Genomic DNA, 18359 nt, shown 5'->3' on the forward strand with positions numbered 1-18359 from the left:
TTGCCAGAAGTTCGGGAAATTTACTTGCCTCGTCTGTATCTACACTTGCAGCCTCACCCGTGACTTTGATGCTGTGTAAATTTGTACGCGTCTTGAATTGTTCCTACATCCAGCACTAGCTTTAAACGGACTCTCCATGTCTGTGATGCTGGCCTTCTCTTGTAAATCTTTATGTAAAGACCTAGCCTTCTCCTGGATAATCAGAAAACTCAACGGTATCCGCTTCTGTGTCAGATCCTCGATCCAGTGAGACAACAATTTCTCCATCTCTGAAATCAGGCCCAGCCTCTTCTTGGTAATGATCGTGCTCTTCAACGTTACTGGACCTTTCATGCTTTCAACAATGCAAACTCTATCCTTTACTATGGTATTCACTGTCAAAATAGGTCGATTTTATCCAGAGCTATTGTTGATATAATTTTCCTGTCTTCATACATACGAATTATTTTCAACTTTTCTTCTAAAGTAATTGCAGACCTTTGTTTATTAGATTTATTACCAGCACATTCGGTTTTGAATCCATTTTAAAGATAAACAAACAACGAACACTAACGGTGATAAACAAGTGACTAAACTAACCATGCAAGGCATGGACTACTGACGGGTCGGGGAAAGGAGGAATTGTTTACGAAGTCCTTATTTCTGATTGGTAGGTTTCAGTTTGAATGTTACGGCTTTTGCGCACTTGCCCTTTGCTGCTCTCGGTGTTTACCGTAACCTGTCACTGCCTGTTACCATTCATTACATTTGCTGTGAATGCCGAGTCTAGTTAACATTATGCCATTGCATACTGCAATGGATGTCAAAACCGCAAACATGTTCATATGCGCTAGTAGTTCTAATGTTTGAGATTTATTACGTAGCTGCGTATGACGTAAGTCGGGGGGTTACTGTACTCCTCTAAGGCCATAACATCTGCTTGATTTTGCATAGGCCTCCCAGTTTTGCATCATCTCCAGACAGCTGCAAATCACCTTTTAACCACGCTACCGGCCAAGACGTCTATAGACGTTAAGGTTATCATGGATACGAAGTGCGTATTAAAAATGTAATACCATTGATATCACATTGAAATATATGATGGATACGAAGCATATGAGGATCCGTATTTGATCCATAATGGCCGGTAAGGTGGTTAAACCCATCCCAATATCATTAATATACAAATTGAACAACAGTGATCCTAAAACTGACTCCCTGCTACACATCACTAGTGACCTTCCTCTCTTGGAATACTACACCTCCATATACAACTTTCTTATACCTATGTGATAGCCAGTTACCAATCCATCTCTGAAGTCTGTTATCCAATCCCATCTGTTTAAATTTATTTAACAGCTTATTATGTGGCAGTCTATCAAATATTTTCACAAAATCTATGTATACCACTGTATATGCATCTCCATTGTCCAAGACATTAGTAGGTTAGTAAAACATGATCTCCTTTTTACAAACCCTTGCTGATAACCACAGAGAATTCTGCATTTATCAACCCATTTCTGTATCCAGTACCGTCAACAGAGTGTAGCATAGAGACAGCCCGCCTCACTGCACAGCTTAATAAGGGTGCTCGTTCGGCCATATTGGTAGGTGTTGTTGCTATGTTAGCGTAGCAAGTGCATAAAGAATTTTTTCCAAGCTTAAACTGATTAAAAATTATTTGCAAACAGCAATGACCAAAAGAAAGATTGGTTGGTCTAGCAGCTATATCGATAGAGGCGGATATAGCTTATAATTTAAATTTAGAAGAGCTTATAAACAGTTTTATTATTCGATATCCCCATAGAGCAAACATTTAATTAATATTATTATGTAATCATTTTGCATTAATGTTTCTTTTGTAATAAAAACAAAATAGCAATTGGAGATTTTCTTATATTTTTATCTTATTATCCATCAGGATTGATATTTAATTATTTGCCTCAGGGTGCGATCTAATCTGGCAACGGTCCTGTCTGTATCCTACTTCTCACAAATCTCTCTATTACCTTCACCACAACTCCAGATATTCAGGTTGGCCTATAATTTGTAGCCACAGCCTTATCACTACCTTAATGCCGTGCAACAATTTTACCTTCTTTCCACACCCTTGGAACCTGTGCTGTTGTATGGACTCTTATTAAACACACATGCCAGTGCTACTGCCAATTCCCTGGAATATTCCTTTAAGACACATGGAGATATATCATCAAATCCTATCACCTTATTTGACATCAAAGTTATTTATTTCCTCAAATACCTTCTGTACACTCATAGTTAAATTTCTCATGATTTCACCCTGATGAGGATTAGACACTGTTATAAATTGATCACTAAGTACCTCAACAATGTCTTTTGCAGCAGTTACCATTCTTCCTTCTTCTTGCTACATATCTAAAAAACTATCAAAGGTTTTTATTTGCCTGATTTGCCAATTTCTGCTCATACTTCACTTTTGTTTCCCTTACTAACTGAGTCACTGTCCTGGCATGTTCTCGTTCTCTTGAACTCTTCATGTAACTGATTATTACCTTTATTCATCTTCTACTGCCTCCAAAGTGCCTTCTTCTTCCAGATTTCATGCTTACTCTCTTCATTCATCCATTTTATACCTACCTTATTTAGCCTTTTGGCCTTCAGAATACATTCACACATTGATGCTGTTATGTATTTCTTTGTCAGTTCCCAAGCAGCATTTATTTCCTTACCACTCAATTCATCATTCCATTCTATAGCTCCAAGCTGTCTCCTAAGCTTCTAATAATCACCAGCCTTATAATTCCAAATATATCCTTTCCTCACAGAAGACTGCATATGACTATCCACAAGCCAGGTGATCACTCTCTCTAAATGGAGGAAAGTGTGAAGCCTGTCTCACAATTACATCCTCTAATGAAATGATTAGATCTAGAACATTTTATCCTCTTTTGCCCTCCTTTATGCACTGCCTGAGATAGTTATCTCTCAAGAACTCGAGAAATTCATTTTCCTTATTCCCAAATGCTATCTCTTCATTCCAATCTATACCACCATAATGAAAATCACCCATAATAATTATCCTTCCTTTGTTCACTAATCCACGTTGTTTATACATTTGTTCATCACTACCCTTCACATTCCAATGCCTATAACAACATCCAACTAAATATGTCTTCCTCTCAACCTCCACGTTACACCACACTGCCTCATAACCGTTGCCACTATTTCCCCTTTCATGTGTACCTTATGTGGACATAATTCCCCTTCTGTCATCAGCAGCACTCCCACTCCCTTCTTGTCCTTTCTATTTTCGTGAAAAATACTGTATTCTTCCATTTCTATTCCTGTTACGATATCATCTTCATTCAACCATGTTTCACTTATTCCAATGATTTTGAAGTGAATAAACTCAGTTTAACCATTTCATTTCCCTTATTTCTTATACTTCTGGCATTTGTAAAGAAACACAGTAATTCATTTTTAGGTCTATAACCAGTGCTATCCAAGCCATTTGTCTGAAAAAGTTTGAAAATGATCTATAAAAAGATATATAGTTTGAAAAAGATTGAAAGAGCATTACAATGTGATGGGAAAATATTGACTACCAAAAGAGGTGGATAAATATAGTTATGTGTTATTTGATAAATATAGTTGTGTGTAGTAGGAGAATTAAGTAGTAGATGGTGAGATGTGTTTAGCAGAGTGGAGTGGGGTGCCCTCCTTGGAGGTGTCACGTAATAATAAATATAGACTAAAGGGGTTAAAGAGAAGGATCAATGACTCACGCAAGATGGAAAAAGTAAAGCCACAACAAGTTGATGTCTAATCCTAGATTGAAAGAAGAAGACTATGTTGTTTGCATTGTTCAATCTCTCCCATTTTCATCTAATATTGTCATTCTTCCACAGGGAAGAATGACATAAAAAATTTTGAATTCTATTGTACTGAATTAAATGTTTTTTTTGTTTTTTTTTACAAAGCAACACAGGCAAAACAAAGAGACAGTAAGGGCTTTTTCAAATCCCAAAATTTTTAAAAGCACTGAAGGATTTCATTGAAATAGTTTCCAACAATACCGTAAAATAGAAATAGATTCTACATGCAACCACATAGATTCATTTGAATTTATTTTTAGCTTAATAGTTAATAGCATACTGTTATAATTTTTTGCTTTGGGTCTTATCTCTTTATTGTCTTATCTTAAACTTTATCTGTTATTATTATTAAATTTTAGTACTTTACTTATTATCAGTTAATTCGCTTGCCGACAAATTTGTATTATTTAATGACTGCGCCAGCCGGCAACTAATTCTGATGTACTATCCAAGATTTCATAGAAAGAAAATACAGGGATCATGAAGCATGCAGTCGTGGTCCCGTTTCTTATGTTACTAATGGATTCCCCCTTTATACACAGTTCGTAATTTTCCAAGCGGTAATTCAATCCACAGAAAACATGACAAACTCATTTGATTACACATAAAGAAATACGTTTATTTTAGCACAAAACATAAAGATACATGTTAGTTATACCTTTAATTATGATAGAGTCTGGGTTCCCCCCTTTTCTTAAATTAACACATCCAAAATTTCTACACTGTAATCCTTTATACTGACACAAAATCCTTCACTTCTATATATATAACTATCCTCAGACTCTGACAACATATACTAATCTATTCACTATTACACATGCAAATTACATATATGTATACAAGTCAATTCTGTAACTCTGACATAGATTTCTTGAGGCAATGCTCTTTCTTATATTTTAGACTTAATCCTCCTCCAAAGTTTTAGTTAGCATTCAATTAGGTCTTAACAGTATAACATTAATGTCCTTTAGACACAAACAGTTCGTAGCCTCGGTCTCCTATTTGGCTCAATCCTAAAATGCCTTTTTCTTAGATATAGACAAAATGTCCAAACTGCAGACAGTTCTTGTAACACTTCACGGAAATGGGCTGTGGAGTAAGGAGAACTGATTCCACGGTTACTCCGATATTAATATGAAAAGATTTCTGCTTACCGTTCTTTCTTTATCTGGATATTCGGATCTCCTTACTATACTCTCTTTAATGGCAGCTTCACCATTCTTTTGTTCCACACGAAACAAAACACTCTTACACTGATTAATACACTGACGTTAACTCATCAGTGGCCCTTTCTTCTTAGGAATCTGGACGCATTATAGCTGCAGCTTTGATCCACGTAGCACACATAGCAGGAGAAAACTCTCACTACACATGGTGGCAAGCTCTTCACAACTATACAGCCTTCCGTACAGGAAACCAGGTACCGACGAAACGAGAAGAAAAAGAGGATGATTCAAATTCCCGCAGAAACCTATATACTCCAAAACAGCGCCCTCACTCGGTCGTGTCGTCATACATACGGCGGCTGCCGATTGGATGCCGTGGCTACGAACTGCCTTTGACATGGCCTAAAACTATTATTAGCTTGTACACATCTTTTTAGAATTTATACATGATTTTCTACCTTAATAGATTTAACAAACCTCCTCTATTTAGTTTATGGGATACTTTAACACTGCTTAGAATTTGCAAATCTGAATATATACACGTTCTTGGGTCATTAATGAGCGCATTTTCTGTTTGGAGGCATAAGTATGTCCTTATCCACTCCTTCTGAGGTAATCTTATGTTGGGTTGGAAAAAGGATGACTCATCAGCACTTTTTCCGACACAACAATACACATGGACATTGCAGTAAAACATATCGGTTTCTCAGTTTCTTGTTTGTTGTTATTTTAATATACTGACTGGAAATGAAATAGCTAAAAGTTTAAATTATGAGAATATGACAACTCCCTTTTGCCAGAAAACGAGTAAGTAAAAAGTTTTAACTCTTTATAAGATGTAACAAGCAAAACATTTAATAAATATAATTTTGCATCTATAACTTATTATTTCATTTAATCTTTAAAGGTACCTCTGGCTTAACTATAAACAGCAAATTACACGATAACCACAGTAATTGCTGTAGTTATCGTGTAATTTGTTGTTTATTATATATATATATATATATTTTTTTTTTTTTCAAAATGTGATACAAAGGTATGCACAGTTAGAAGAAAATGTGAGTTTTTTCAGTTCACAAACCTTCTAACACCCCCCCCCCACCACCACCAAGAAATCTGGAGTCCTAGATTTGTATCTTGCACAGGATACCACAAAACATAGAGTTGATCCTGTTCTTCTGCAATGATTTTTCCTACTAACCACATAACAAAAGAAGTCCTTGGATCTCAGGCTCTTTTTGTATTCCTTACTATGCTAGTCACTTGACTAGCATAGTAACTCAAGTAACATAGTCGCTTGAGGCTTGTGTTTTATATTCCTCATGCAATTACTTCTGCCCTTCTGTTTATTTTTTTCCAAAACTTCTTTTTATTATTATTATTAATATTATTATCCTCAGACCTACATAGACTCAGACTCATTGTAGGAAGTCCTTCTGTCACATACTTTAAATACATTCACATTCTCTACAGATACCACACTCTTGGGCAGTGTCTGATATTTGTTTCACTTCTTTCCTATTTCCTCTCTGCCCATTGCCAAGTAACGCTAATCCTGCAAACTCTTTCCACATCACCCACTCTCACCTTGGCCATCCTCTTCTATTTATTCTGTCCAGTGTACCAAACATCAAGGTTTTGATCTTTCAATTGTTATCCATTGCGCAGATATGTCCAAAAAAACTTTAGTTTCCTTTGAATTATTTTCTGCATTACATTCTCTCTACAGTTCAGTTATACTTGATAAGAATTTGGTATGAATGCCCACACTATTATTACTACTACTGTAGGCATTTGAATCATAAACTACCAAAAATAACTTATATTTTAAATATTTTATTTATTCAAAATTAATTATTGTTTTTTCAGGGAAGTTAATGATGATGTTGTGATAACGAGGTTTAACTAAATTTTAATCTTTAATTCTGTTTCTTATTGTTTCTAACATGTATGCTATTTCAAATGATATAGATATGAGTTAAAAGAATTAGTGGATAAGAAGCGGATGTCCTCAGAAATCACAATCATGTCAGCAGAGAGGAGAGACTCTGCTCTTTTTACGTGCCTTGTAACTAATGCATTTGGTCTGGATGATATGAATATTAGGCTTATAGTACAAGGTAAGAATAATAGTTGACATATTTATTCTGGACCTCTATAAGCAGTTATATATTCAATAAAATTGTTCACATTCACATAAACTGTGCCCATTCAGTAAATGAATTCATAGCAGATACCTGAGAGTCATGTAAGTTGAATATTTAAGTTTGAAAGGAAATACGAGGCACATCCAGAAAGTAAAGTCTGGACAAGAATTAAAAGAAAACTGGTAGAGATGAAAAAAAAAAGTTTTTTTATATGCTAAAGTACCTACATAATTTATTTTTCTGCATAGTCACCATTGACTTCCAATCATTTTTTAGTATCATGGCACCAGCTTCTTCATATGTGCATAAAAAAAAGTCCACCACCAGTGAGTTCAATCACTGAGTCACTCATTTCCTCATCTTCTTCAAACTGAGAGCCACTGCTTCATATACAGGAACAAGAGGTGGTCAATGGGGGCTGTAGGGTGAGTGGGTGGGTATATGGTCAAAAAGTTCCCCCCCCCCCAAACTTCTGAATTTGCTGGACAATTTGAGTGCAGTGTGAACTCTCACACTGCACTCAATGCCTGGAAAGCCAACTATTAAAAGATTCATGATAAAACAATCAAATTTCACAATATTTTATTGCTGACTACAGAAATTAAACTCGGTGATACACAGCCATAAATTATAGTTCATAATACAAACCACTTATTTCTACAAACTGTTTCCTTGTTGGCAGTTCAGCAGTTACTAACATGCTTCCAAGTTTATTATTATTATTATTATTATTATATTGCTATTATTTCAGACCATTCCATGGAGTCTGAAGACTCATCTCAAGAGGCCCTCACTGACGACTATTCACGCAATAGCTATCATACCTCTCCTTAAACTCATTTACTGTTTGGGCATCTCAACTACCTCCAGCAATTCATCTCATTTATTCACTGCTCTCCAAGCAACAAAATATAGTCTGCACACCCCTACTAACTACACTCATGTAACTTTCAAGATGATCTACTAGTTCTTTCCTTATCAGTAGTATACTATCAATCTTATAGAAACCCTTTAGTAATATACAAGCTTCTATCCCATCCCCTCTCTATCTATGCCTGTCGACTATATTGGGAGTTCAGACATCTTTAACCTATCCTCACATAGATTATTCCACAAACCTGTCACCAACTTAGACACTCATTGCTGGACCCCTCTCCACCACGTCCTTATTCCCAAGAAACGCTACCGAACAAATCTATGCATTGAGTAAGGTGCCTTACAAAGAGGATACTGGGGTATCCTCTTTGTAAGGTGTTTGTAAGTTGTCACTGTGTTTTTCAATAGCCAAATAATCCTTTGAGCTATTTTGCCAGTTTTCATAATATATCCTCTGAACATCAATCTCAACTCTCTGTGCATCATTTCACCCATATACCTAGCTCATCAATTTTCTGCAATCCAATACATCACAGTAATACACAATATGTCACCTTTTCATCCCAAGTGCATCACCTTGTATTTTGCCATATTAAATTGACAACCATTATTCTTTCTTTGCCCAAACTGCCAATTTATTTAAATCATCCTGCAGGATCTCTACATCACCTTAAATAGCTATCATTCTCCATAAGTTTGCATAATCAGTAACAATTGAATATTTCCTCTCAAATGATTCCATTTATCCTTATTATATAAATTAAATAGTGGCCCTAGTTACATAGCCCTGAGATGCATCATTATCCATCCTCATTCTCCTTAATTCTACTCCTATATGGTGGCGCTAGCGTCGCCGTAGCACATGGCGGTGAATTTGAGCTTGCAGAAGAAAGTGATTTTTAATCGGTGAATAGGCCGCTTTTTTCCCTGTTTTTCTACGTTTTTGAGTGCTAAATTGTTTCTCTGAATACGAGTGTACTTCAGTGGTTGTTTTTTGGAAGTTAGTTGCTGTCGCGATATAATATATTTTGGTACCGTCGGAATCGAACGCGTAACGGTGGAAGACAAAACGAAGCTAAGTTACTGTATTTAGTTATATTTCATTTTATTTAATTATAATTAGTACTTAAATGTTCTGATGTACTTTTTTTTCCCTCTTATTTATTAATTGAATAATTATTAAAGATTACACTACTCGGCAGTAAGGAATGATGGTGGATTCAGCAGCAGTCGCAAGTAGCATAATGCCAAGTCCTCTGCCATTTAAGAACTCAATTATTAGCAATATCATAAGGGACTTTGTGGCATGCAGTACTTGCGGCATGTATGCGTCTCGGGAATTACATATGTGGCTTGTTAAAGAGAGTGGAGAGCGTACGTGCGCAAAATGCAGGCAGTTGGAGGAAATTAATACATTAGATATATCGATATCCGACTTTGTTGCTCCAGGAACGGGGAATGAATGTAGGAAGACAAGTAGTATGATAGGAGAGAATGAGAAAATAATAGTTGATAGTGTGGAAGGTGTGAGTGACTGTGGAAGTTTAGGAGATGGTTTTGTTTGGGAGAGTGAATTTAGATTAAGAGTGACTGACCTGCAGAGGGAGATAGATGAGTTGAAAGAGAAGATGGAATGTCTTGTGAATGAGAGCAGAAGTATGAAAGATAAGATTAGGAGAATGGAAGAGAAAAATGCAAGGCGAATCAGAGTAGGAGAGAGAGAGAATTTAGGGAGTATGAGTGAGAGGTATGGAAGTGCTAGAAGAGGAGAGAATGGAAACGGTAGGAGAGATGGAATGAGAGAGAGGTATGGGAATGCTAGAAGACGAGCGGATGGAAACAGTAGTAGTAGGAGAGACAGAATGAGAGAGAGATATGCTAGAAGTGGAGAAAATGGAAACAGTAGGAGAGAGGGAATGAGAGAGATGTATGGGAGTGCTTGAAGATTAGAGAATGGAAACAGTAGAAGAGAGAGGTATGGGAATGAAAGAAGAGGAAAGAATGGAAACAATACGAGCAAGGGAATGGTAAGAGGTATAATGTATGGCGACTCAATGATCCGTGGTGTTCAAGATGGAATGCGTGAGGAGTGTTTGCCAGGAGGAACAATAGAAAGGGTGGCTATGGCAATTAAGAGAGGTGAAAGGGTGGATGAGATGATTGTGATGGTAGGAACGAATGACTTGAGTGGTAATGTAAGTCGGGCAGCGAGAGATATGAGATTTTTGCTTGAGACTGTACGGAAGAAGACAGAGAGAGGAAAAATAGTGTGCGTGTTGCCTAGGTATGATAATGATGAGCTGAGCAGAAGAGCGGTGATATTGAATGGCATAATAGCGAGAATGTGTGACAAGAGAGGACTGGTATATGTGGATGCTTGGAGTGCGTCTGAGGAAAGAGAGGAGTTGTATGCGAGAGACCATTTACATTTGAATGAGGAAGGACGTAGGCATCTGGAGAGATTGCTGTTCTGAACGAGTCAGTGTGTCCCATTGAGGATGATAGCAGGGGTGGCCTCTTGTGGGAATGGATACTTGGGAGAAGGGAGACAATGTCAGGTAACACTGAGCCCAGTGGAGTCTAGAAGGGATAATGCTGGGTATAGAAACAATGGCATTTATATGCTTTATACTAATGCCAAGAGTATCCGGAATAAGGTAGAGGAATTGGTGGCGCAGATAGCATCAGCCTGGCCAAAAATTATTGCGATCACTGAGACGTGGTTGACAGAAGGGGATATAACAACAGGAATAGAAGTCGCTGGATATAGCATTTTTCATCAGGATAGGAGGGGAAAGCGTGGTGGTGGGGTGCTGCTTATGATAAGTGATGACCTATGTCCTCTAAGAGTGGAGAATTTGGAAGGAAGTGAGACAAATGATTTTGAGAGCGTATGGTGTGAGGTAGAGGTAGGCAAGACAGGATATTTAGTGGGGTGTTGCTACAGACTCAGGAGCACAGAGGATGGGGACCAGGAGATGTTTAGACAGCCAAGTTTGGCAAGTGCAAGAAGAATGATTGTTATGGGAGATTTTAACTACAGTAGTATAAATTGGGGAGAGGAAGATGCATGTAGCAATAGGGGATTGGAATTTCTAGAATTCTTGAGGGACAAATGTCTTAGGCAACATGTAACAGAGGGAACAAGAGGTTCAAAAGTTTTGGATTTGGTTATAGCATCAGAAGAGTTGATAATAACTGAGTTGACGTCTCTCCCACCAGTTGGAGAGAGGGACCATATGGTGTTGACTTGGAAAATGAATAGACATGCAGGAGTATCAACGAGACGGGAACTTATGTGGAATTATAAGGCAGGTGATTATAATAGTCTTAGACGTCAACTTCGGGAAGTTTCATAGAGGGAGGAATTGGAAGGCCGGGATATCACCAGTGCGTGGGAAATTGTGAAAGAATATTTGTTATCAGCAATGGTAAGTTGTATACCACGAGTGAAGAAGAGGACGCAATTTGGAGTAAAGTGGATGACAAACAATATTAAACAGGAATTGCATGCGAAAAAGAGGCTATGGAAGAGATATAAGGAGGTATAGGTGAAGAGATGCATAAGGAATATAAGACACAGGCCAGAAGAGTGACTAGTGTGGTAAGGAAAGCGAAACTGGAATATGAGAGGAGATTGGCCCTAAGATCCAAAGAAAATCCTAGGGAATTTTTTAGCTATTTGGCCAGTAGGAGGAGAAATGACTGTGGAAGAATGATATTGTGGTATAAAAATGGGAATAGAGTGACTGATGCAGAGGACATAGTGGAATTGTTCAATGAACACTTTATTGGAGTATTTCATCCTAGAGGAGTCAGTTTTAATGCTAGAGGGATAGGACTGGTTCGAGGTCTGGAGGTACAGGAGGAGAGTGTGTTTCAGATACTGAGTACTCTCGATGTCAGTAAAGCTGTGGGACTGGATGGTATTTCGCCACGAGTTTTGAGAGAATGTGCTAGGGAATTGACAGTACCTTTAACGTGGCTTTTCAATGAAAGTCTAGCTTTGGCAAAGGTGCCCAGGGAATGGAAGGAAGGTAAGATAGTGCCATTGCATAAGGGTGGTAACAGACTGGAAGTGTCTAATTATAGGCCAGTCTGTGTATCATCAGTAGTTGTTAAGATCTTGGAGAAAGTAGTGAGGGGCCGTATACAGTATTGGGCAGATGAGGGTAATGTTATCTGTAAGAATCAACATTGATATGTGAAAGGACGCTCTTGTTTTAGCAATATGCTAGCCTTTTATAATAAAGTTACAAGAACATTAGATGAGGGAAAGGCATATACTGCAATTTTCTTAGACTTGACGAAGGCATTTGACAGGGTGCCACATGATAAGCTGATATTTAAGTTGCAGCACATGGTTCTGGATGTCAGATTGGTCAACTGGATTCAGGATTGGCTGTCTGATAGGTATCAGAAAGTTGTGTTTGGTGCAGCAGTTTCCAGGAGGCAGAGAGTTACAAGTGCGGTCCCACAGGGCTCAGTACTAGGACCTATATTGTTTAACCTTTATATCAATGATGTTGCCAGTGGATTGCAGGGGGATATTCAGTTGTTTGCGGATGATGCGAAGCTGGGAAGGATTATTAGTAATAGTGCAGATGTGGTAGCCCTGCAAGAGGATTTAAATAAGCTAGATAGATGGGCAAATGAATGGGGGTGTCAGTTTAATGCAGCAAAATGTAAGGTCTCGAGGTTTGGGAAACATCGATGGGATGCTGCATACTCTATGGGAGGAGTTATACTGGAGAAAGTAGGGGAGACAAGAGATCTGGGATTGATGATTGATAGAAACCTGAAGTTTAGGGGACATATTGCAAAGGTGGTGAAGGTAACACAGAGGATTGCTGCTATTATGAGAAGGACACTGACCTGCAGAGATAAGAGGGTTATCATTCCGTTGTATAAGTCTCTGATCAGACCACACTTGGACTATTGTTCTCAGATTTGGTTCCCAGTATTTGAAGGGGATAAATTAACTGTGGAAAGGATACAAAGACGGATGACAAAAATGGTTTCAGGACTGTACAAGGATAGTTATGAGGATCGGCTGAGAGAATGTGGACTGCAGAGTTTGGTGGATAGAAGAAGGAGAGGTGATATGATTGAGACTTTTAAACTGTTGAGAGGTGGTTACAGAGTTGACACCGGGGAGTTCTTTCGCTTGGTTGATCAGCAGGAAGGAGTGATGACAAGAGGACATCCCTGGAAGTTACGAAAGGAAACTATGAGCAGGAGGGTAAGGAGTGGTTTCTTTGTGTGGAGGGTGGTTGAGCCGTGGAATGCATTGCCTGATGGAGTGGTTGGAGTGAGAATGGTCAGTGAGTTTAAAGAGTGGTATGATAGACTTTGTGTTTCTCAGGGGGGGACCTCTCCTCGATGAGTCTTGACAGACTTTATGTCTTAGGAAGGACCTCCCTCAATGAGTCTTTTGACTCCTTGGAGGCCTGAATAATAATAATAATAGTAATAATATACTACTCTGTGGTACCTGTCTATCAGTTAACAATCCATCCCTGTATTATTCTGTTAAATGCCTTTCAAAGTTCGGCATTGTGGTGAGACCTTATTCAAATCAGCTTTCACTCTGTTATAAAAGATGAGTTAATTATTAATTTACTCACATTTTGTAATGATGTCCACCATAGGATATGGTGGGTTGTTGTTAGGATTGGTTGAAGAAGCGAGAGTGAAGAGTGAGAAAGTGAAAATCATCAGTGTTTTACCTCAATATGAGAAAAATAAATTAAGAAGAAGTGCTATGATGGCAAAAAATTTGATGCCTAGGCTGTGTAGAAGGAATGGATGCGAGATTTTGGATTTTTGGAGTGAGTTTTAGGGAGGACTGGATTTGTATAAGAGAGATGGCCTACACCTGAATGCATCTGGTATCAAGAATCTAGAAAAACTAATAATTGATATGACACCTAACACAGAGAGTCAGGGAAACTAAATTATAAATGGAGGAAAGGTAAGAATGTGAGTGTATGCGTGACAATGTTATATGACTGTATTAATAACGGGAATGGACTTTGTCGTGGAAATCTTGATGACAATAGAACAAATTTGACGTTGTATTCATCAGGTTTGGATCCATGAAATGTGTGCAAAGATGTCTACATGTATAAGCCAATAGACAAGAATAGAGATTTCCAACTTGTCCAACTGTGTCATGCAGACTGCAGAGAAGAGTATACAAAAGAGCATCAAGGTAGATTATTATGTCTGTACACAAGCACTTGGAGTATCAGAAACAAAGGGGTAGAGTTTGTTGCCTCAGTCAATATGTTGCGAAATCAGATTGTAGGTATTAGTGAGATCTGGCTATCAAAATCAGACCTGCTAACTGGTATCGAGTGTCAAGGGTACAGCATTTTTAGGAAGGATAGAGAAGATAGGAGAGGAGGGGGGGTGCTGCTAATGATATCTGATGACTTGAATCCAGTTAGAGTTGAGACCTATGATTATGACCTGGTTGGCCAAGAGCTTAGCATATCTGCTCTCCAGCCAAAAGGCTGCAGGTTTGAATCTGCCGTGGGCATGGATTATTTTTATTATTATTATTCAGGCCTCCATGGTGTCAAAAGACTCATCGTGGGAGGTCATTCCTAAGAAACACAATGTCTATCAAGACTCATCGAGGGTAGGTCCCCCCTAAGAAACACAAAGTCTATCATACCACTCCTTGAACCCATTGACCGTTCTCGCTCTCACCACTCCATCAGACAATGCATTCCATGGTTCAATCACCCTCCATGCAAAGAAACCACTCCTCACCCTCTTGCTCACAGTTTCCTTTCCTAACTTCCAGGGATGGCCTCTTGTCATCACTCCTTCCCGCTGTTCAAACAAGCGAAAGAATCATAACTATCATTCTACAGTCCTGGAACCATCTTTGTTATCTACCTTTGTACCCTTTCCACAGTTAATTTATCCCCTTCAAATCCTGGGGATCAAATCTGAGAACAATAGTCCAAGTGCGGTCTGATCAGGGTCTTATACAACGGAATGATAACTGTTTTATCTCTGCAGGTCAGTGTCCTTCTCATTATTGCAACAATCCTCTGTATTACCTTCACCACCTTTGCAATATGTCTCCTAAATTTCAGGTTTCTATCAATCATCAATCCCAGATCTCTTGTCTCCCCTATTTTCTCCAGTATATCTCCTCCCATAGAGTATGCAGTGTCCCATCGATGTTTCCCAAACCTGAAGACCTTACATTTTGCTGCATTAAACCGACACCCCCATTCATTTGTCCATCTATGTAGCTTATTCAAATCGTCTTGCAGGGCTGCCGCATCTGCACTATTACTAATAATCCTTCCCAGCTTCGCATCATCTGCAAACAACTGAATATCCTCTTACAATCCACTGACAATGTCATTGATATAAAGGTTAAACAATATAGGTCCCAGGATGTCTGGGATTATCTGTCAGAAATTACTATTGGTGGTGATAGACAGTATATAGCATAGGTGTAGTTGACACGGTTTGCTATAGTGGATGGATGAGTGGTGCAGCCCGAGCGTTGTAGAGTGGGTGCCCTCCCTCGATGAGTCTTTGGACTCCTTGGAGGTGTCACGTAATAATAATAATATTTCGTGTCACGGTGAATTTAAAACCATTTGGTGTTTGTCAAATCTATGTGCAATCTAACAAGATCAACTGCATTGTGGGATGTTGTTACAGACCTGGTGGATTAGTTGCTCATGATGTAGAAATGCATCACCAAATAGAAAAAAATGAGTGTGAAAACAGTAATCATAATGGGAGACTTTAATTATAATTAAAGAAAATGGCTACACCATGATAATTTTGGATTTTGCTAAAGCTTTTCACAAAATACAGTATGTTAGACTGTTGAATAAATTGAAGGATATGGGTTTGGATTATAGAATATTAGCGTGGATAAGAAGATAGCTGACTGACAGATATCAAAAAGTTGTATACAGCGGGTGGGGATGTGAATCTGCAAGATTTAAGGTAACAAGTGGTGTACAACAAAGTTCAGTGTTTGGTCCACTGTTATTCAATCTGTACATTAATAATATTGGGAAGGATTTGACAAGCAGCATACAACTATTTGCTGTTGATGCAAAGATAAGTGGGGTAATCCAGAATGCTGCTGATATATACTTGCAGAATGATTTGAATAGGCTGGAATTGTGGGCATGAGAAAATGGATGTCAGTTCAATGTCAGTAAATATAAAGACATTCACTTCGGCATCATTAGATATCCAATGTGATTTTATATTGGTGGGATATGCTAGAAGAAACTGATGAGGCTAGGGATCTTGGAGTGTTAGTAGATAGGAAGTTGAAGTTCAGGGGCCATGCAGCAAAGATTGCAAATACAACTCAAAAGATAATTGCAATCCTGAAATGAATGTTCATATGTAAAGATAAGGATGTCATTTTGTCTCTTTACAAGGCCTTGATAAGACCTCACTTGGACTATTGTGTGCTGGTCTGGTCTCCTGGTTTCCATTGTGATTCTGATATATTGGAGAGAGTACAAAAGAGAGTGGTAAAAATGATATCAGGATTGTGAAATACTGATTATGTAGACATTCAAAATTTGAAGAATGCAGGTGCTAGCAAAGAGGAGAATGAGGAGTGATATGATTGATACTTACAAACTTCTGAAAGGGTCATATGGGATTTTAATTGATGGAATTTTTCAAATTTATGGAGGGTAGGGAAAGACCTTTGGTTGGAAAGACCTGGGTTCCATTCCGGTCCATGACGTAAGGAACCTTTATCTGGTCTCTTTTGACTAAAGTTGAGTTAGCGGTCTCATATGGAGGTAGAGGGTTATTTCACCTGGAAATTTGGATGTTGAGCCTTCTAATGAGAGTTTAACTAGTCCTAAGGGGCGGATGTAAACAAATAAGTAAATAAATAAAATCAAACCATGCTTTAAACACACTCATATTCTCTGCACACACTCAAGCAAAGCATTCCAATCATTCACAACTCTGCATGCAAAAAATCTGCTTCTCACTCCCCTGCTCACATCCTCTTTATACAGTTTCCAGGGATGACCGCTGGTTTTCCTCTGATCTCCCACATTTTTCTGTAGATCGTCTCCAACATTGATCCTATAATTCCTGTCCTACAGATGTATTATTCCTGATAACTATAAAAGTGTTCAGTGGAAATATCTCTGTGCATTATCATCTGGTAAGTGCAACCCTCCCTTCAATGCATGGTTATTATTGCCACTTATCTACTAAGGTCCAGTAGCATCCTTCTGACAGAAATGGATAACCAACAAACATATGCATCTCAAAATACAACCAGGGGGAAGGAAAAGGAACCTTCACCAAGATGTATACTGGTTAAGTCACCATCATCTCCTGGATACATCGTCAAAAACCACTACCTCACCACACCTCATTAGAATAACGAATTTAATACACACAACCGTCACCTCACCACAGCCTCCCTGTGTATGCATTCTTATCTGGTACCACTCAATGTGCCATGCTGTGCACATATCCTGAATCCTGACCTTCCTCGCTTAGAAGAGACTATTGTCGCTAAACTACCTACCCTTACATTCAAATTTAGAGTTCAATATCTCACAACCCCTTACTGACTTGTAGGTCTCTATGATATCTCCCCTCTTCCTCCTATCCACTAGACTCTGTAAATTGCATTTTCTCAATATTTCCTCATAATCAACATTCAAGAGTTCAGAAACTGCCGTAGTCAGTCGCCTTTGGACCCTTTACAAGATCTCTTCATCCTTTTGAAAACCAGGTGATCAAATCTGGCCACAGCAGTCCATGTGTGGCCTAATCAAAGCCTTATACCATGGAACAAGAATCTTCATACTTGTACAAGTCAGTGTCCTCCGCATCATTCCCAGAAGTCTTTGTGTTGTCTTCACAATTTTGGCAATGTGTTCGTAAATTTCAGATATTATCCACTATCTCCCCAAGATCTCTTATTTTCTCCACCTCTGAAAATATATCCTCACCAAGCATAAATTCTGCATCCCATCTTTGTTTCCCAAATTTTAAAACCTTTCAATTTGCAACATTGAACTCGCATCCACATTCCTGTGCATAGTCACTCAATTTATTCAAGTCTCCTTGGTCACAACATCTTCTCTACTCTTCATAGTTCTTCCCAACTTTGCATCATCTGCAAACAAATGAATATCTCCATTCAAATCTTCGCCAATATCATTAATATACAAGTTAAACAGTAATGGCCCTAAAACAGACTCCTGAGGCACACCACTAGTGACCTTCCTTTTCCAGGATATTGGTGTCCCCCCCCCCCACCATACACAATTTGCTGATACCTATTGGATAGCCAG

At 38.4% G+C, this 18359-nt stretch overlaps 1 protein-coding gene across 1 annotated transcript in view; it reads left to right on the forward strand.

Moving 5' to 3' along the window:
• The window catches only part of LOC150093941 (cell adhesion molecule Dscam1-like), a 1598688-nt gene that overhangs the window by 726164 nt on the left and 854165 nt on the right, over positions 1-18359 (forward strand). The window contains exon 12 of the mRNA XM_090412925.1: positions 6971-7119. Within this exon, the coding sequence (XP_090269051.1) occupies positions 6971-7119 (149 nt within the window). The remainder of the gene's footprint in view (positions 1-6970; positions 7120-18359) is intronic.

This window comes from Typopeltis vanoorti, chromosome 23 (genome assembly GCF_054136105.1).
Source record: "Typopeltis vanoorti isolate ZY-2024b chromosome 23, IOZ_Tvanoo_1.0, whole genome shotgun sequence".
Taxonomy (NCBI): Eukaryota; Metazoa; Arthropoda; class Arachnida; order Uropygi; family Thelyphonidae; genus Typopeltis; species Typopeltis vanoorti.